The sequence below is a fragment of the Toxotes jaculatrix genome, chromosome 8, assembly GCF_017976425.1.
Source record: "Toxotes jaculatrix isolate fToxJac2 chromosome 8, fToxJac2.pri, whole genome shotgun sequence".
NCBI lineage: Eukaryota > Metazoa > Chordata > Actinopteri > Toxotidae > Toxotes > Toxotes jaculatrix.
Window position 1 is genome coordinate 15,502,958 of NC_054401.1, and position 20,881 is coordinate 15,523,838.

At 41.9% G+C, this 20,881-nt stretch overlaps 1 protein-coding gene across 1 annotated transcript in view; it reads left to right on the forward strand.

The window, feature by feature from the left end:
• Positions 1 to 679: 679 nt before the first annotated feature.
• The window catches only part of lars2 (leucyl-tRNA synthetase 2, mitochondrial), a 30,774-nt gene continuing 10,572 nt past the window's right edge, over positions 680 to 20,881 (forward strand). Inside the window, 12 exon segments of the mRNA XM_041044383.1 lie at positions 680 to 822; positions 4,317 to 4,561; positions 5,880 to 6,011; positions 11,219 to 11,310; positions 11,401 to 11,461; positions 11,583 to 11,672; positions 11,965 to 12,108; positions 14,772 to 14,879; positions 16,281 to 16,440; positions 16,923 to 17,027; positions 17,363 to 17,478; positions 17,635 to 17,918. Of these exon segments, the coding sequence (XP_040900317.1) occupies positions 4,328 to 4,561; positions 5,880 to 6,011; positions 11,219 to 11,310; positions 11,401 to 11,461; positions 11,583 to 11,672; positions 11,965 to 12,108; positions 14,772 to 14,879; positions 16,281 to 16,440; positions 16,923 to 17,027; positions 17,363 to 17,478; positions 17,635 to 17,918 (1,526 nt within the window). The 5' untranslated portion in view covers positions 680 to 822; positions 4,317 to 4,327.

Consider the following 20,881-nt stretch of genomic DNA (forward strand, 5'->3'; position numbering starts at 1 on the left):
ATGAGTATTTATTAATGCATTACAAACATTTGTCATTGACTTGTTACCAAAATAGAAAGGGATAAACACCATCCTCTTGTGCAATTTACAACCTGGCAGCTCAAATGTTGTTGTTTTTTATTAATAGCTGATCAATAAATCATTCGTTTATTAATTATCAATTTATTTAACATTAATAAAAGCAAGCAGTTAAAATCTATAAACCCTCTATAAACGCTGCCTTATTCAAAAGCGATTCTGTTAAACAGAACTGCAAATAAAGCGCAGGCTCTTGGTGAATTTTCTGTCTGTAGGCAGTAATTTTATTGCAATAAAAATTAAATTGGATTAAAAAAGAATACTAATAAAAGGATGATATTACAGGGTTGCTAAGGTAACAGGCGGACGCATCACTCAGTAAAATCACCGAAATCGACTGTGAAGCTCTGGTGTGTGTGTATGGAAATTTACGTACACACACACACACACACACACACACACACACACACACACACACACACACACACACACACACAGCCAGCAGCATATCACACAAGGCTGAATAAAAAGTATCTAATAAAATAAAATTACCTGCTGTATTAAAGGAATATCAAAGCACCGTTTTTTTTTTCACCCACGTGGGTTTGTCGTTGTTGACCCACGGAATGTTGATAAAGTTTATTGAAAGCAAGATGGCGGCGCCTATGGTGGAGTCGTGATCGAGGAAACAGGTCATTTACAGCGCATTTAAAAGCTGCCATGAATATTTTTAGTATGGATTATTGGTTTTATGTCATGAGGATCATAACGCGGAAATAAAGGACCCGGAACTAAAACAGAAAGGTACATTTAAGTACAATTTATCTTTCTTTAACAGGGGAATGGTGGCTGTTGTGTGGAAAGACCAGGATGGTACATATATTAATCAATGCCCTGCTGGCATAAAAGGCATTTTAAAAATATTGGTGGCTTGTAAAGCAAGACAGCGTGAAGAAGGTTTATGCAAAGTCAAGTGCTGGTGAGTTAAATTTGCAGTACGTTTGTTCCTCATTGTGTTTGACTGAAGAAATGTTTTCCTTGTCATCAGACTACTCCACAAACATATACATACTGCGTAAGTAGGGCTGCAACGATTAATCGAATAAAAGCAAATAATCAGCAATTATTTTGATAAGCGATTGATCATTAGTTGATTTAGCATGTTAAATGTTAAAAAAAAAAGTAGACAATGTTTTGTTTGACTAACAGTTCAAAATATAGTCATTGTACATGGATATGTGTTTGGGCTTTTTGTTTGACAAACCCCTTAAACCACTTAATTTTGTCAGTCAGCTGAACGATGAGCTCCGGTAAATTTCTGACACAGTAATTACAGTGTAATGTGGATATTGTGACCAAACAGGCCTGAAAACATCAATGATGCAACGTTTGAGACCAGAAGGAGATAAAGATTTCATCTCTGTCACACCACCAGAACAACAGAAATCCCATATCATGGATATTTCATCAGTTTAGTGGATGAGTTGTACATGGTTCTGGTATTGGTTTCTGAATTTTTTTTACTCCAGCACCAATATGATAACTGAATTTTGGCCCATACAAACATTTTTTTTGACAAGTTTTTTTATTTAACAAAATAGAAATTCTTAAAGCCAGACATCAAAAACTTTTGCCTGAATAAGACAAACTAAAATGGGTAAATTAACAATTTATATCAGCAAATATCTGATGATGAAAAGAGTAAGAATAAGGAGGAAAAAAAGACTGAGAATCTGGGCTATACTAACAGGACATGACAGTTTTTTGGTCAACACCAAAAGAGTAATGAAGTCCCACAGATCTCCAGGTGAAGTATTCTCCTCCTCTGAGCCAGCTTTCTGTTTGCAGAAGTTTTCAGTCACTCTTTACAGGAGCCACCCGAGCAGATGAGCCCAGTCACCATAGAAACATTTTCTCAGTCTCTCGCCTCAGCCCACTCACTCACACCGTCAGAGATGCACACAACCTTGAGTGCTCGGCTCTCCCAGCCTCAGCCTGAGGGAGGAGCGTTGGCCGCTGCGATGCTTAGGTTATACTCGAGAGAATTTAGCGAAAAACACATTCCCACAAGCAGGTGGGTGGTGGAGAGGAGAGGAGAGAGCACTTTTCGCTGGTTTTACACTCATTTGCTTGAAAAAGCTCAGAGTTATTCCCTAAAGATTTGTCCACCCTGGCCGGTGAATCCTTCAGGCTGGTCATAGACTTAATGAATGATATGGAGGCTTGAAGTTTCTTGCAGTTCAGCGGCACTTTTTTCATTCAAAATGTAATTTTCTTAAATTCTGAGCCCAAAAATGTCTTGTTCTCTTTCATGGTGCTTCTTTTGACCTGCTGATGAAAATAATTATTTTATTCACTCTCCTAAAGATCTACATATATGTCCCCACCTCTGCATCTACTGTTTGAGCTGTTTCTCTACTATATCCTTGTATTTTCATAACACTGTAGAATGTAGGATAACCTTTTTGGTGAGTTCTCCGTGGCTTTAGATAACCTCTCATAATTTTTGTTTACCTCATTTACATCTTTATCTCAGTCTGGTGGCTTACAGATTATCATTTCTTCCATTCAGCAGCTATAAAGGTCTCGCTGTCTGAGGTCCAGCTGCGTCAGGGCTGAAAAAAATATTCTCTTTTGACAGGTCACGTCAGGTCAGGTTTAGCAGCAGTTGTCCTGTGCTACAAAGGAAACAGACACTGTACAGATATCTCAGGTTACCTTGGAAACTGTGTTTATATACATCTGTGCGTGTGTGTGTGTTGTAGAGAAGACAAATCTAGGTCAAATTGTTGTTTCTTTTTTCTGACATGCAGTCTGACCAACATCAAGCCATATGAAAGTTTAGCCTAACTGCAGTCTCTGTGAAGAGGGGAGGCTAAATAAATAATTTGTTTTTCAAGTTGTTAGTTGTAGAACTGATTAAGTTATCCAGGTTAGTTTTTAAAACTGCAGGGCAGATTCGATGCAGAGAAATGAGTGAATAATTGAAAGTCAAGCTGATTGAAAATGTCATTCTCACATCTGAGCAGGCAGGCGGTGTAATAAGAACAGTCCTCACTGTGAGGCACAGCATAATCACATCACGCTGAATAAACCACTTATTTCACAAAACCATGCTGTTGTGTGAGTGACGTGGCGCAAAGAACACAGACTGTGAAACGATAGAGGTGGTGGTGAGGAAAAAAAATAATAAATCACGTGGAGAGCCGCAGAGCCGAGCCATCAGTCACTCTGTTCTCAACAAGTGGACTCACATGTACCGTAGATCCCAATCGTGTGAGCCCAGATGCTGATTGTCTGAGTGAAGGAGTGTAACGGCCTTGCTGCATTTTTATGGCACAAGGGCACCTCATACAAAACCGATGTGAGTGATCATTATCGTACCACAGCGATATGTGTCTGTGGATAAGCTGTTGTGAATGGGATGAACTTTTTCATGCCTATTGTACCATGATTGAAGATATCTACCTTGCGGGCAGCAGCATTATCTATTCTGTGCATTCACTGGAGCTCTTAACTTGTTCAAGAGTTGTTTCCTTTATCTCTTAAGTGTGAAGGTTCTTAACTGTTTGGTAAAACATTCTTGGTGTTTCCTTTATTGCTGAATCAATGTTAAGACTGTAGGTAGTATCAATTTGTCTGATTTTAATACTGAAAATACTGTATATTTCTGTATACTTTATATTTTGTGATGATGTGATTGTGTTATTCTTTTACAAAATTGTGTTGTTTAAGTGAAATGATTCCATCAGAATTATTATTAAAAATGTTTTTTTTTTTTAGATTTTAGATATGAGAGAATTGTCTAAATGACACTGCAGTTTAACGTTGGAGGTGACTATTTTTCAAAAACATTTGACGTCCTCTACTCTACTCTCTTTTTCTCAGAAGGAATGGTCACCCCCGGTGTCAACATTAATCATAAAACAAACTAATATTTGAACTCTCATTAAAAACAGTTTTTCCTGAATGGTTTGGTTGAAAGTCAGTTTTTGAGAAAAAGTGTCAGCTGCGGTGTCATGGAGGTGACCTTCATTAGATTTAGAGTGGAACGACTTCAGTGTTTTACATCATGTTGAGCCTGAGCAGGAATCCACTGACATTCTAACCAAAGCGTAAAATGTCAGGAAATATGTTCATAGAGTCCAAAGTGATGTCTTCAGATTACTTGTTTTACAGTAAAAAACAAAACAGAACCAACCAATGTAAAAAAAGAGAGAACTTGTGTTTCACCATCGTACCAACTCCACCACCATCCTGTGCCTCTGCCTGCCCTGACTGAAGTGTGTCTGTTTCAGGTGACAGAACCATGCAGGTGTCAGTGAGAAGGCTGGTTCTGTATCCGCTGGCTGTAGCCCGATCTGGCCGACTCAGGGCTCCTCTCCTGTGTCCAGTGGCACGCCTCCTGTCCCCCAGCACCCGCACCCTGTTCAGCGAGACAGGAGTGTGGGAGAAGGACTATCGGACAGAGACCCGGCGCAGGGTGGAAGAATGGTGGCACCCACGAATTATGGCGCAGGGACGGAAGGATGCACTGGAGGAGGTGAGAAGGCCTTTGTTACTTTTCATATAGGCCTACTATACGGGCTTTAGCTTGTCAACAACAGTCTAAGTTACTGTGAGAGTATTTACATGTGCACTAGAGTCCCAGTTATGTTGTGCAACATCATATCCTGGTTTTGTGAAACTTGGATATGCTAACCACAGTGTGCTAAAATAAAGACTGTACGTATGGTCTGTTAAAAGTCAGAAAATAATGAAAAACTGCCCAACACAAATTTCTGGAGTTCCAGATAAAGTCTTCATATGTCTAACCAAGAGTTCAAAACCAAAAGATATTCAGTTTGCAAATACATGAAACACAGAAAAGCAGCAAATCCTCATGTCTGAGTAGCTGGAATCAGCAAATGTATACACAAATATGAATAACCAGGTTTTCTCATGTTCAGTGTAAATGCTATGATCAGAACAATGATAATACTCACAGCCAGGATACTAATGTGCACGTAAATGCACTCTGTCAGTCTTGTGGATTTTCAGAAATTCTGTCATATAATGAGCTGGGTGAAGTGCTGGCCTTTAGACCTGCCCTTTCTGACATCAGTCATGCTGTAAAAAGAGCTGTCACTGCTGTTTAATAAGTGAAAATGGGAACTGAAGTCCTCAGACCAAGATTTCCACTTGGAACGGTTCTCGGCTAAGTGTACTCATACCTTGGTGAGTCTAAATATATCTGTGTGGACAAATCTGTATGTTCTTTTTTTTTTTTTAAGATTAATTGATTAATGATTCCCGGCTATTACTATCCCTGGCCCTTGTAGCTGATCTCAGACCTGGAGTTGAGGCTGATTATATATCCTAATGATCTGCCCGTGCGGGTGTCTGGGACGGGCTGACAGTGATTAAGAGCATTCGTGACAGCCATGGTCCTAATTAATTTATTGAAAAATTCATGACTCAGGTTTCCTGTAATCACGTATAGCCGGGTGTAACCGGTACTTACTGCGTTGCCGTGGTAACAGTGTTGCGACTGTAAAGCATCCATAATCAGTACTGCTGCCATGCAGATTCTGACACTATAATCAGACGCTGTTAGAGCCTCATAACAGTAATGCACCAGAAGTCAGCCAGTGCTCTGGCTCTGTATGTGATGAGTTATTATTCCTGCCCTGATCTCATCACATTAATGCAGTGTCTTTTATACTGGACCCATTCAGCAGAGACTGACTGATAACGGAGAAAAGAGCTGCTACACTGTTATTACAGTCTCTCAAGATTAAAGTTTTATGATCTTTCCCCACATCCCGTGAGGTGATCTCATAGCTCTGCACATTATTTTGACTGTCTGTTGTTTTACTTAGGGTTCCAGCAGGAAGAAGTTTTATGTCCTCTCCATGTTTCCGTACCCATCGGGGCGACTGCACATGGGCCACGTGCGAGTGTACACCATCAGTGACGCCATCGGTCACTTCCAGAGAATGAGAGGCCATCAGGTATGTCTGCTATTATTAAATGTCTTCTTCCAGTCCGGATGTCCTCCCTGAAGCAAGCTGAGACAATACACCCTGTGCTGGTATGAAAACTAAAGTATTTAAAAGTAAAATAACTTTATTTATAACTTTTTAAGACTTAGGTTAAAGATATTTTATTTTAATTTTAATTCAAATACCACTTTTTGCATAGAACTAGAAAACTAGAAACAGAATGTTGATTACGATTACAAGACTATAATATTAAGATTACATTAAGAAACAAGGGCTTGTCCATTGACAGTGAACAGTGCAATGGTTTTCTGGAGCAATCAGATCCTAAGAGCAGTTCTTGCACCAAAATGAAATATATCACAGATCAACAGAATCACTTCCCTGCTCATTGTTAATTGAGATTTTTCACTTGTCATAGTTTCTTCCTACACTGAGTAAAGAATTGTGTATGTTCACAAACAGTGACTCAACAGTTCTTGGGCAAGTAAAATAAAATAAAAACTTCCCAGTAGGTTTCTGTCTTTTTAAGAATGAACCAATTATGACTGGGTGCTTTTAACTTTTAAAATGTGCCCGGGTTTGCTTTATTGTTTGTTATCTGCACCTCACCACAAGTCTCTTTCTTTGGCTCGACTGTCCCTGTTTTTTTATACTTTACTGACTTTTTCCTCCCAAAATCACAAAGGATGTGTCATCCTCAGGAGCACCTTTGAGAAGCATATTTTACTATATTTTACTGTAGTGAACTAACATTTATTGTGAGACATCCGCTTTCCTGGCTTCTTTTGAATTTGATTTTACTCTTCCCCCAGTTGCATGTGCTCCCTGTGCCTGCGTGGGTACTCTCTGGGTACTCTGGGTTTCCTCCCACAATCCCAAAAACATGCCCATTAGGTTAACTGCCTACTCTAAATTGCCCCTAGGTGTGAGTGTGTATGTGTGTGGTTGTCTGTGTTTGTGTGTCAGCCCCGCGATTGACTGGCGACCAGTCCAGGGTGTACCCTGCCTCTCGCCCATAGTCAGCTGGGAAAGGCTCCAGCTCCCCGATACCCTGACGGATTAAGCGGTGTAGAAGATGAATGAATGTTCTCCCAGTACTACTGGTAAACCACCAGTTTGTACTGGAACAGTGAGTCAGCCAGTGGAGCTCTCTATATTTGGTACATAACATTATACAGTACCGACCACTGCTGTCTGCTTTCACCTTGTACGCCATTCACTTTAAAAAAGATCTGTTTATTTATCTGCTTTTTCCTGCTCTGAATTATCGTATATACAACTCTCTGAACTGTGGTGCTTTGTATCTCTTTACCCATCTTCTGCTTACACAGTGCACATAATAAAGTGTCCTGACCATAGCATTTATTTAAGTACCCTTAGTAGCATTATAAAACCTCCTTGCAGCCGCTATCTTTCAATTACACGACTAAAGTTTGCACTTTCCTGGGAGCATGTAATTAGATGTTTCTGTGTTTGTTGTACTTGATTTCTGCTGTGCTGTGTTGATTTCAAACAGCGTACATTTGCACATCATGTGGAAGTTAATTGTCTCACTTGTAGCTTGATTGTTTTACCTACATTTTTCTGATTCTTCATATTGGTTTTCATATAGCTGATGCTTTTATGAACTTGTGTTTCTGCTTCAATGACCTAGTTCTCAAATGTGTTGTCCTCTTATGGTGCAACCTGAAGTTTTGTTGATTTTGAGTGATTGAATGATTCCATCATCATCAAAAAGATGTTGATGAGACCTTGGAGATGTATTGAACTTTTTCAAAATCAACACATACAAATACAGAAATGAGCAGCCTAAAAGCAAGCCAATGTTTTCCTCGTTCTTGTAAGCAGACAATTGGAGAAAATAGAAGAGTTTAAACCTGCTGCAATGATCTTGAACCTCCCCATGAGGTCTCCTTTCATGGTTAAAATTAGGTGTAAATAAAGCAAAGGTAAAATCCATAGTCTCCATCTCAAGCACTCTTGTGTGTTATTGACTCGCCTCTGTTTCAGATCAAAGTGTCGCAGTCGATATCCAGCACTCTGTTTGAGTACAGTAAACGGTGGGTGTAGATGACACTTTCTGACATGACGGCGACAACCTACGTTCAGCTCTTTGGTTAATCTCTGTCCTCGCATCATCCATCCTTGCATTTATCCTGATGGAAAAGTCGGTGTCAGTCGAACTTCTCCTCTCTTTCTTTTTCTTTTCCTGGTGGGTTTCACACTGGTTGGTGTGTATCTTCTCCCTCGCCTGCCGAGAGAATCCCACTCTGCTTCTGCCTGGTTTCACATGACTGGCCAGCGTTTCCTACCCGGGAGTTGACTTTCTCTCAGCGTCTGTCAGAACGTGAACTTGGTTCTGCTGTATGCACACAGTCTCGTCTATTCACCAGTTAATTAAGGAAGGTACGCTCTTGTTAATGGTCACACCCTGAAAGTCACTGAGAAACATTTTACTGTAATGTTCCTGTGCTTCTACATCATATCTACATCTGGAAAGACGAAGAAGTTTTTATAAGTAAGATTTCAGTGTTCAGTTGAATTACATTGGCTTCCATGCAGTCGGCAGAAATCAGTGACATATTTTTGGCACATATGCCAAAAAAAAGGAATTGTTCAATATTTTGGGAGAGGTAGATACCACTCTCCTGTGTCAAGGGAAATATAAAGCCTCCACAAGCAGCTTAGCTTACTGTAAAGCTGGAACCTGGGAAACAGGTTGCCATCACGTCTAAAGCTTACTTCAAACTATATTTAAGCAGTAAAAGGAAGTCACTGCACCCGGCCAAGAAATAGTCCAGCATAACCACCCCCCCTCCCCAATAGGCACCACCTCCACTGCACTGACATGAGAGTGGTATCGATTTTCTCACCTAAGCCTCAGCAAGGAAGCAAATGAGCGTATTTACATTCATTCATTTGGTAGATGCTTTATAAACAAGCCACAGTAGATCAAGGAGATATTTCCTAAAATGTCAAACCGTTCCTTTGAACCAAAATGATATATGTGGACAGATAGCACTCGGGCTCCAATAAGTGAGATTTTTTACTTACATAATTTTCATTTTCAGCCTTTGAAGATGCAAATGAAAATTGATTGAAGTCATGCTTCTCTTCTTCTTGTTGTTCTTTATTCTGTAGTTGTATTTGTGCACAGGGGCTCCTATGAAAAATTAAACAATTCTGGATCTTCAGCTTTAATTTTTTTTTTTCTTTTTTTCTTTTTTGATTCTGCTTTGGCTCCGTAGTTGTTCAATGAACAAGACACAAGATGTGAATTTTGAAGCAGTTGTCAGTTTGGTTACAATCGATTAGTGTGATGAGAAAACAGACAAATGCTGGAGTTGCGTTTCAAAGCAGCCACAGATGGAGAGAAGCTTCTAGCTGGAACTGTGTAGGTGGACACTTGCATTTAGCTGAGAGGCTCCACATTCACAAAACCAGACTCCCAGCACTTTTATCCTTCTTGCTGTCAGCGTGAGGAGCCTGGAGCTGTGGATGGACATGTCTGTCTCCGGTTGGCACTGATTTGCTCCACATTACAGCGGACAGATTGTCATAAAATCATCCTCCACTCACTCCCACGTCTATCTTCCATTGCTTCTTGTCACTCATCTTAAATGTACTGTAACTCTCCATGATGACGGGTTAGCAAAATGTCGGACTAGCCTTCACGCTGTGTGTGGACATTAGGATAAGTGGAGCCGAAGCTATTAGCAGTGAAAAAATAATGTGCCTGTGTTAATCTCTTTGAACTCTGAGAATTGAGCTCACTAAGCCTGTCCATCAGTAGTCCCTGTAACAGCATCTCTTGCCGACACATTTACACTGAATAAACAAAATAGTAGTGTACACATCCTAATGAGGTGCTTGTTTTTTCCTGCTTTGTTATTTAAATAGGCTATCTTTGGCTTACGCCTCGCTCTCAGTGTGCCTTCTATTCCTCCTGAGCAGTCGCAGTGGTCTGCTGCGCTCAGCTCTCGTAGCCTAATACCATCCAGCACTCGGCTTTACAAATGAGGCCCATGCAGTTACCAAGGATACCAGTTCGTCTGAAACATCAGACCCGTTAGAGTCCGTACAATGATCCTCTCCAGTCCTCGACTCCTTGTCACTCTGCTTCTCCTCTACTTTACTCATGCCTTCCACTCCTGTGCTTTCATCTCCTCTCTCTCTCTCTCTCTCTCTCTCTCTCTCTCTCTCTCTGTCTCTCTTTCTCTGTCTCTCTTTCTCTCTCTCTCAGTGAGCAGAAAAACAGCCGCAAAGCTAAAGGGGAAAAAGAGATGAGTGAAAAAGACGTCGTCCTGAGCCGACAGTGATTCATGTCAAGGAGAGCGTAGGTTAGAGGGGGAAAATAAAATGGATGTGGATAAAAAGTACCGAGGGATTGAGGGAGAAAGCAGACACACAGCAGAGAGAAAAGGACAGTGGATTGTGATGTTGTTTAGGAAACTGGGTGAAAAACAACTTAAATTTTTGCATCAATCTGGTCAGTACAAAGCTGTCACATCCCGATCTCCCACTCTGAGTTTAACCTTGCTTTCAGTTTGGCTTTTACATTATATAACAGCTGCCTTTACTTGAAAATTGCAGTCCGTCTGCATGCATTAGCCACCGTGTGGAATAGAGTTGGAGATCTCAGCAGGGAACAGCACATTAGGATACACACGGGTCAATGTGTGTTGCAGAGCCCAGCATTATGTTTTAGAATAAATGACCTTGTGCAGCGAATACTTTTGATTTTACTGGTATTGTTTGCATAAATTCTCCTCTCACATCAGATGAAGAAAGCAAAGGCCAAGCTCTCAAAATGTCACTCATTCTTTGTGACTTTTAAAATCCCCCTCCACTCAAAAATGTGTTTTGTGATGTTTGAACTTCACTTTCCAGAATGATTATATTCAGGCTTTTTTCAGTGAGATAAGTAAATTTAATTTTAAGAATTCAATTGAAATTAATTTTTTTGGGAAAAAAAAATTGTGGGGGGCTTAAGATCGACGTGATACATACCTGGATTGCAACTGTTGATTGCTTCCATTATCAGTTAATATCTATCAGTTATTTTCCATTTGATCTTTGAGTCTATAAAATGTAAAAAAAAAAACATCATAAATGTCCAAAACATTTTCCCAAAGTGATACTACTCACATTTTAATAAGCTGAGAATTTCACTAATGATTTCCTTGCTAATACCAGGCACTGTGTCCACCACACAGGTGTTGAATCCAATGGGCTGGGATGCTTTTGGACTTCCAGCTGAGAATGCAGCCATTGAGAGAGGTCTTGACCCAGAGGAGTGGACTAAAAGGTACGGGAAATATCACATCTGTTCTTATGAGCATTGATCGTGTCCATATATATACATCCTAATGTTGCTGTTGCTGTCTCCTCTCCTCAGTAATATCCAGTCCATGCGGGAGCAGCTGGACAGCCTCAGCCTTTGCTTCAACTGGGACCGGGTGAGTAGATACAAGAACTGAGCCTCAAACAGAGGTTTGCGAAGCTTTTACGTTTGGATGAGTCAGTTGTGCATGTCACCTCACACTGCTGACCTGACCTGACTCTGGCTTTCACTGACAGGAAGTGAGCACTTGTCTTCCAGAGTACTACAGGTGGACGCAGTATCTGTTTATCAAGCTCTTTGAAGCAGGACTGGCGTATCAGAAAGAGGTAGGAATGCACTTTGCACAAAAGTGCTTATCCTGATTTTCTTTTTGAAGGACTAATATGGTTAGTTTGGGTTTGAAGTCCCGGACAGTCACAGAAATTATTGAGGCAGCTCACTATTGGAAGAAAATGAATGAATTGAAAAGAAGAGAGCTTGGTCGAAGCCTTTTGATTATGTTTAATGAAATGAGACGACACTGAAATAAGCCTTTGGTCTGTCCATTAAATTCAAGCTACTTCCTAAGCTTTGCTTTTTCATTTTAACTGTGTGTGTGTGTGTGTGTGTTTTACTCAGGCTGTGGTGAACTGGGACCCTGTTGATCAGACGGTGCTGGCTGATGAGCAGGTGGATGAAAATGGTCGCTCCTGGAGGTCTGGCGCTCTGGTGGAGCAGAAGCTGCTCACACAATGGTTCATCAAGACCACAAACTATGCCAAGGTACAGCTCTTTGGTGTGTGTGTGTGTGTGTGTGTGTGTGTGAGAGAGTATGTGAGTAAACCCTCTGTATTCTGTATGTGTGTGTAGGTGACAAGTGGTGTCTGAATGGCTGGTCAGCAGCCTTACGCAGGCCAAAATGCAGCAGCGGAGCTCTCTGATAACAATCATGGCTGACACTTCAGTCCCAGCAGCTGCAGCCCTGTCTCTCTGGTTCTGCAATCAGACCCCTGGAGACCGGTATTTGTAGCCTGGTGTCTCCCGACCATGGAGAGAGAAAGACTAGTGGAGTCGGGGTAATACCACCAGGCGGCCTGCCTGGCTGGCTGATGAGAAGCCTGCACCTATTCTGCTCTGAGGTGAACAGGCCTGCTACAGTGTGAAATTACCCCCTCTGGACTTATATGAATAATCCACATGAAAGCCGGTTCATGCATTATACATGTAGCACATGGATGTGCATCGTTAGACATGAAGGCAAGCATGTGCCAACACACACACATTGGTCCTTGAGGAGAAGAATGTTTGACCAAAAAACTTACTGAGAAAAAAGGCTTATCACAAAAAAAAACAAAAGTGCCAAAATCATGCAAGTCATTATCTTTGAGAAGCTAAAACCAGAGAAAATTAAACTTTTCTTCTCGGAAAATGACTTGAATGAAACGAATATCTGGAGACTATTTTTCTGTTGTTTAACTAATGGATTAATTGACTAATCACTTCGGTTCTCCTTGTTTTCATCAAAATAAGGAGGCAAACTCATGCCATGAGAAGGCAAGGCCTAGAAACCAGCACCTGGGAAGTGTGAAATTAATCTGAAAACCACAAAAGAAGTTTTCTATTACTGTCAGCCACTGTGATTTCTGATAAATGGGATCAAATGTGCAAAAACACTAGTTTGTCCTTGGAGTGTTTGTTTATTCCTTTGCCAGTTTTGTCATTTTGTTTGAAAAAAAAAAAAAATCACTTTGCTCGCAGTCAGGCATCGCCCAGTTTTAGCCACAGCGCTGAAGTCGCCCATGCTCGTCCGTGTCAGAGGTGTGAGTGGAGGTGGAATCAGCCTACTGTGACAATGTGTTCCTGCATTTCTAACGAACAGCAAAGTGGGAAGGAAGGAAGAGGAAGGTGTTAAGGAAAAGAAGTGAGAGAGACAGATGGAGAGAAAGGAGGGCCGTGTCAAACCGGAGCGTGCCAAATTAAAAAGTGCTGTAATTGGGCTGTAATTCCCTGCGTGTGTGTTTCTCTGCTCGCCCGTACACGTGTTCGAGTCTGTCAGACAACATTAACTTCAGACATTTATTCAGCGGTCATCAGTTCAGCTGTCAGTTTGCTCCACGTTGCACTGACAGAGTTTCCATATGAAACACAAACATATTGTTTCGTCCAGGACGCAGATGACTACATATTACTTAGATGGATTTTTAGATGTGGAGCTTGCAGGATGCTAAATTACCACGTGGCAGTCGCAGAGTTTTCAATTTCATGCATAATCACTCTTGTTGCACTCAGGCACACACACTGCCTGTCTGCTACTCTGACACCTAAATGATTCACAAACTGAGATCTCAGTTTATTGTTCTGCTATAACACTGCGCAAATGTGACCATAGCTTCTAGAAATGTTTTGTGTCACTGAGGTACATTAACCAAACAAACGACTTATGACGAGGAGTTTGCTGGTTCAGATCCCTGAACTCAGAAGATGCCTGTACTTGCATGGCTGCATTGTGTAACACACACACACACAGTGCTTGGTTATTGCTATACTATGCGTTTTCTCTCAAGCTTTTCTTAGTTGCCATGGAGACTCCTGTCCTTGCTGCACATCTTCCAGTTCCTCGTGCTTCTGTGCCAAACTATATTTTCTTCTCCAGTAAAGTAAAAACATTCACTTCCTCTTACTTTAAAGCCATCATTAGTTATCTGTCATCGCTGTTTCTGTTTTTTCTTTTTTTTTTTCTCCTTCATTGCTGGTAACATCTTTGTTTTGCAGCGTCTCCCTGTCTCAGTCATGCTGACACACATTCACTGGGATTTATGTTTCTCTCCCGCTCTGGACCAAATCCACAGCTGACACATTCTGCAGTCAGGCTAGTGATGACTATAGCCGGTGTTTATGTTTGTATTGATATCGCCGTGATGAGGTACTGCATGCTGAGCCCCACCGTGAGAGGGATAGTGGGTAATAGATTGTGACACAGTGAAAGGCAAACGGAGAGTTTCAACATCTCTGGCCTCAACCCAGCTGTGGCTTTTTGGCCTCGGCCTCGTTGATATGCATAGCCTCCTTTAATCATGTAGAATAACTGTTGGTGAGTGTGTGTGAGACTGTGCATGTGTGAATGAGAGTGTGCACACTTTATAGACGATTGCTTTGTGATATCATGGAAAACAGGGCGAGTGGAGGTCAGGATTTTTGAAAATCTCTCTTTGTCTGCATAATGTGACCTGGTCTGCAGTTCTGCTTTGTCAAAATAAATTGGCTGGTTTTTGAAGGAGCCCCCACTGAGCTGGAGTCAATTGCATTATCCTCAAAAGCCACATACTTAGGAGGAACTGCTGGACCCCCTCACAAAAAAAAATCCAAAAGCGAAGAGGAAAATTAGCTCTTTCCAAACTTGTACGGAGTCTCAAACGTGTGTCTTTGTTTCTGTCTCCTTCTTCCAGCCTCTCCTGGACGCTCTGGCAGACCTTCCAGAGTGGTATGGTGTCAAAGCCATGCAGGCAAACTGGATTGGAGACTGCACTGGCTGTTACTTTGATTTCAAACTCAAGGTGAATCTTCTCCCTCTGCTCTCTTTTTTAATTCGTTCAGCGTTCTTCCTTTTTTCAACCTCTTTTTCCACTAAGAGTTTCCCTGTGGTTTCTTCTTCCCAGTCTGTTTTTCATCTCCTTCTCCACGAGCACTGATTGCTTGCTTTATTTCAGATTCCTAGATGCCCCTGTTCATTTGTGTGTTTCTATTAAAAATCATGTACCAAAACAGAAAAATCTTCACTTTGTTGTCGGCATTCAGTGGGTGCATCTATCTGCAGGCGGCAATTTACCAAAACAGATGATGTCTTAAATTAGTTTCTATTGAGTTTTTCAGAGAGCTGTAGTTACAGTTCTTCACGCATCTGTCATTTCAGACAGAGTGGTGGCAAAAAGCCGACTGAGAGCTTTATGATCATCCTTATTAAGCCACTCTTTTGAAAAGGTGTTACTCAAGTCAGTCCCTTACTTTAAAACAGTTGATATTCCTAGAGAAAAGAGGAGTCACAGGGTGTGAGACTGCATTTGTCCAGAACACAGTAATAAAATCCAGCGGTCATTAAGTTAATTGGATGACTGCTTGTCTGGTATTACAGCATCATACATTGCCACTGGCACTTCTCACTGAATTGTCTTTACCTGAGAACACCCCCAGAATGAGCGTGTCATCTCTAAATAATAATGGGATTAAAGACATTGTAGCCTTAATGTGTATCACAGAGCTACGTACATCACATGTTGAACACATCTCACATTTCCCAGATGCTCCAGTTGACAGTTTATCAGTTTAGTTGTCATTTCTTCCACAAAATTAAAAAAAAAATGATGACAAATGCCTTTCTCAAGGCATCAGAGCCCACAACTGAAGTCTTAAAAATTCCTTACTTTAAATTGCATTTTTTCAATGTTCACAGAAAGAATAGATACAACAGCAAAACAAGTACAAGACAGTAAAGGTCAAGGAATATTCAACTAAGTTTCATATATGAGGATGTGCTTTGTCTCTGTTGAAAACAAATTTTACTGCTTCTTGTTCCTCTTCATGCTAACATGCACACAGTGACAGTAATGTTGACCTGCTGCTGTTTAGTAGGTGTTACATTTACAATGTTTGTTAGATTTGTTTTTGTTTTGTTTTGTTTTTTGCAAATTTTGAGGGGAACATAAATGTGTCCACCAGTAATCAAATATTTGAAAATGGGACTTATTTACTTAATAAACTATTAATCAAATCTCAAAATATGACTGAAAAATGTCCTTGTAATGTGTTTAATGTTCGTGGTGGACCTGATATTTTAAAATAAACCAGCGTAGGTGACAGCCTGAGGAGACAGACGGTCCTCCTCATTAACTCAGCTCCAGAGCAGCTGTTGACACTTGGACGCCAAGAGGTTCCCACATGCTTCTTCTCTTATCTCCCAGGTGAACGGGGTGGAGACGGGGGAGACCCTGTCGGCCTACAGCTCCTCCCCGGAGACGGTGTTCGGAGCAGCCTACCTGGCCATCCTGCCCTCCCACAGACTGCTGCATGGTAGCAGCTCAGTGCGCTCAGCCCTGGAGAAAGCCTTTCAGCCGAGCAGAGGTGAGCTCCTCTTTGAACTGACCCCAGCCTGTGCTTGTCGCCTGTCAAGGTATTAATTTCCTGCTTTTTGTGGCAGGGGAAGGACGCTGCTTTTTATTTTTTATTTTTTTTGAAGAAAGACACACATTTACTTTTTCAAGGGTTAAGTGGCTCTGCACTTCCATGCCGCCAGAACTTGAAAAGGTTATTTGCAAAGGTTTGATCTTTTGCTTATTATGCGTGTTCTTTATTGAGCAGTACGCAATTAGCAAAAGTGCAATGGGGAAAAAATCAATCAGTTAATCTCAGTATTTTGCTAAATATGTGTTTACTCATGTATATGCTGTCAGTCAAGGTATGGCTGTGGTGGTTGTAGTTCACTGAGTCTACGTTAATTGGGATTCCCTTGAGGTTTTTCTTGATGTCAGTGGATGATAGTTGATAATGAGCTACCGGGGGATTCAGCGCTGCTTCTCTCACGTCCGCTGCCCTCTGCTCTCCAGACGCCCTGACAGAGGTCACAGCTCGCAACCTGTTCACTGGCCGCGAGGTTCCTGTGGTCATCTCACACAAAGAGGTGTTTGATGGCTATCTGGACACTGTAATTGGTGAGTTATTGGTGGTGTGTGTGTGTGTGTGTGTGTGTGTGTGTGTGTGTGTGTGTGTGTGTGTGTGTGTGTGTGTGTGTGTGTGTGTGTGTGTGTGTTTTCTTAACATTTTGAAAATTTAATTTTTTGCCACATGTATGCACCACTGTATTATCGCTACAGTAATGATGTGAAACCAGTGGGTGTTTGTCTGACAGAGTGTGGAGGTGGACCCCAAGGGATTGTTAATGATTACTTGCATCACAGCATGCTTAACATCACCACAGGGTTTTTTTTTTACTCTCTCAAGAGATCAATGTTTTGAATGTCCATGTTTGTGTTTTTTTTTCTGACAGGTATCCCAGACAGTAGCGAGGAGGATCTGTCTGCGGCCAGAGCTCTGAATCTTCAGTGGACAACGGTTCTGAAAAGTGACCAAGACGGGACACAAACTTTGATTGACTCTGATGAGGTCAGCACTGTTGATGATGACCACCCCATCAATAATATACAAAAGACTAGATTATTAAACTATGATAAGTCTAGTGCACCTTCTCTCTTTAATTTCTGTAGAAAATGAAAAAGTGAATTCTCTTGCTGCTCTTTTTTTATACACTTCTTTCTGTAGTTCTCAGGCCTCACCAGAGAGGAGGCCTTTGAATCCATTACCCAGAAGGCCAGAGAGCAGAAAGTCGGCGGCCACCTCACCAGCTCCAAGCTAAGGGACTGGTTGATTTCAAGACAGCGTTACTGGGGCACACCCATCCCTGTGGTGCACTGTGGGTCTTGCGGTCCAGTTGCAGTCCCTGAGGAGGAATTACCAGTTACATTACCAAGGCTGCCGTCTCTCACAGGAAAGGGGGCGTCGCCCCTGGAGACAGCTCATGACTGGGTCAACTGTAAATGTCCCAGGTGAGAACACAGCGATGCTTCATTTACTTTTTCATTTTTAAATTGTATTTGCACGATTACACCCCAACTTATCTGTATGCTGCAGCTCATTAGCAGAGAACAAAAATGGTATATTTCTTTTCAAGTTGGAGGTCGCCTTGGCTCAAAGTCATGAGATAAAGTATGAGATAATGACACAGCCAGAAGATTTATCTTGTGAAGCTGTACCCAGCCGCAAGCTAATAAACAACAATTAAACAGTCTGTTGCAGTGTACTTCTTCTCGAGAAGACTGTCATCTGTCGGCTCGTCACCTTGTACAGCTGGCTACTCTTCTAAATGAAACGCTCCGGGATATGAATAATGAAACCACGAGTCTATGCAAGTGTTGCCAAATCCACCAGACGGACAGTCTTCAAGATTAGCATTTAAAGGAAGAGTTCGACATTTTGGGACAAATATTCGTATTTGTTTTCTCAGTGAAGCACAAGATAAATTGGAAGGGTTGTGAGAAGACTAATAGGACACACACAAAAAAAACACATTCTGAATTTTGTTGGTTTTACTTTTTCATGGCCTTAACACACACATAACTTAATTCTGAGTATTTACATTTCACAAATAAACAAGATCCTAAGATTTGAAAAGTATTGTCCAAGTGAAAATGGGAACCTCTTAGCAATTTCACTTCCTGATATGGATGAAGCCTTTGTTCAGTTGTGGATCTTAGACACCATAAAACAAACCACCACGCTGAAGTGTCCTTGAGCCAGTTTCTGAGTCACCATCACCACCATCACCTCCTGAAGTGCTGCAACATTAGCACATCAGCAGACCCACTCAGCTATGAGATGTTGTGAATAGGATGCAGAAAGGGTGGAGGAAGTGTTATTTCTTTTTGGCACAACATAAGCGATTGGGGAAATGATCCTGTCCATTATGGAGTTTGCAGAGTGAGAATTGAATTATGTGTAAACCTTCTCCAGTGACAGCCTCTCCTCCGTACTTCCTGTATTTCCTCAGGAGACCAGCACTGACATAAATGAGCTGGCTGTCAGGCGGGCTGAGAGGACTGACAGCTTTACAAGAACACAGAGCGCTGAGAGCGGGGCCTGTGAATTGTGTGATTAATACTTTTGTTCTGACGGGGTTATGTAATGAGTGGCATCTGTGACAGGAGCAGCATGAGACGATGATGGAGGTTGCGTAAGCCAGCTGTGCCTCGAGAGACACACACAAACGCTGTACATGTGTGCGCACATGTTTACCTTGTGTGCACAGGTACAACCGCACACACCTCCCACCAGTGGGTCGTCTCAGTCAGTGTGTTTGTGAAAATGTTTGTGAATGCAGAGTGCATACTCAGCCGACGTCTCCAGGGTCCCTCGCTGACATGGGAATTCCTCTCTGAATAAGACTAATCACCGTCATGGCACCATGTTGATTAAAACAATGGCCCACTCAGTCGCAGATGGCACAAGTCATCAGATTGTGTTCACTCACTTCTACAAAGCTACTATAATTCCCCCCCATCAGCGGTGATTGATGGCTATAATCAGAAAGACGCCGTTATCTCCCCTCTTCCCATCTCCCCTCTGTTGTTAAGTGTCTGTGGAAATTTGTTCTCTTCACTCGTCGACCATGTCCAATTAAAGTTTGAGTGGAACACGGACGTGCGGAGTGATGAGAGATGGGCCACAGAAATGGAGTTTTATCTGTCCTTGAGGGAGTCATTTCCTGTGTGCTCATCTCGTCTCTGACCCTCCGCAGCACTGTAAATTGGCCTGCCAACTGAACCCTGCCTCAGCTTAGCCTGGCAAGGAAGGTGTGCATGCAAGTGTGTGTTGTCCCATGGATTCGCAGGTAAAGCGAGAGACCTCCTAGTTAGCACGGTGAACACACACACACATACTGATTTGCAGGCAGGCACGCATACACACAGCAGATGGAGGGCTGTTTTCCATGGGAAGAGAGCCTTCGTGGAGTGGGCAGCTGCCTCTCTTGCCTCATCTGTTTGAGAGCCTTTTGGCTCTTTCTGGCTCATCCTGCGAACACACACTCAAAAACACACACTCACGCGCACAGGTGGCTTCAGATTTAGTTACCTAGTTTAGTTGTTAGGCTTTTTTCATGGTTTAGAGAAGGGCCGTGTCCGCAGACACACCTGTGTGTGTCGTCTAATGTGATCCTCAGAAGTCTGACTGTAGCCACCACCAGCTGTCTGTCAAATTACAACAATCTGGACCCTGATTGGCCAGACTGGCGTGAGGGATGAGGTGAGAAGTCTGAACTTGCTCGAGCAGAGGTTTTTTGTTCTAATTTTCTTTCTATATTTTGTGACGTTTCTATTTTGGGATTCTTTTGTGATGTCATGAGCTTCGTTGTACTGCTGGGTTTTCATCATATGAAATAACACCTGGCTTCCAAATATTAACCTTGCTACACCTTAGCCTTGTTGCTAGGCAACCTTCAGCTCTTACCTCATCATCACAGCCTTATTATAGACTGGTATATTAGATGGTCGAGGGGTTTTGCCTCTTGATGTGTGTATGTGTGTTAGAGAGTGTGACTGTGATACAAATGTTTGTGTGAGTGAAAATGTTAGACAGAGAGACAGACAGAAAGACAAAATAGAGACATCCCATAAGGTCCAGGGAACGATACCTGCTCTGTTGCACATACTGTAGCAAAGCTCAGAGCTGCCTCTGTGTTTATCTTTCTGGGACACTGATTTTAACTCTATTGAGACTCATTATAAAGTAAAAGGCAGACGCTTTCACTGTTCCATCAAGTGCTTTACATCAGAAACAAAAAAAAAAAAAAAGAAAACCCAAAAAAACACTTTCCAAAAGCTCTCTTTTCCCCATGTCTTTGCGGACGTCCTCTCCTGCACTGTGAAAGTGATGTTGGCAGATTTGCATCACGTACCCGAGTGCTGTTTGGCTTGGATAGAAAAGGGGCACGAGGTGGCATTTCCAACACAAA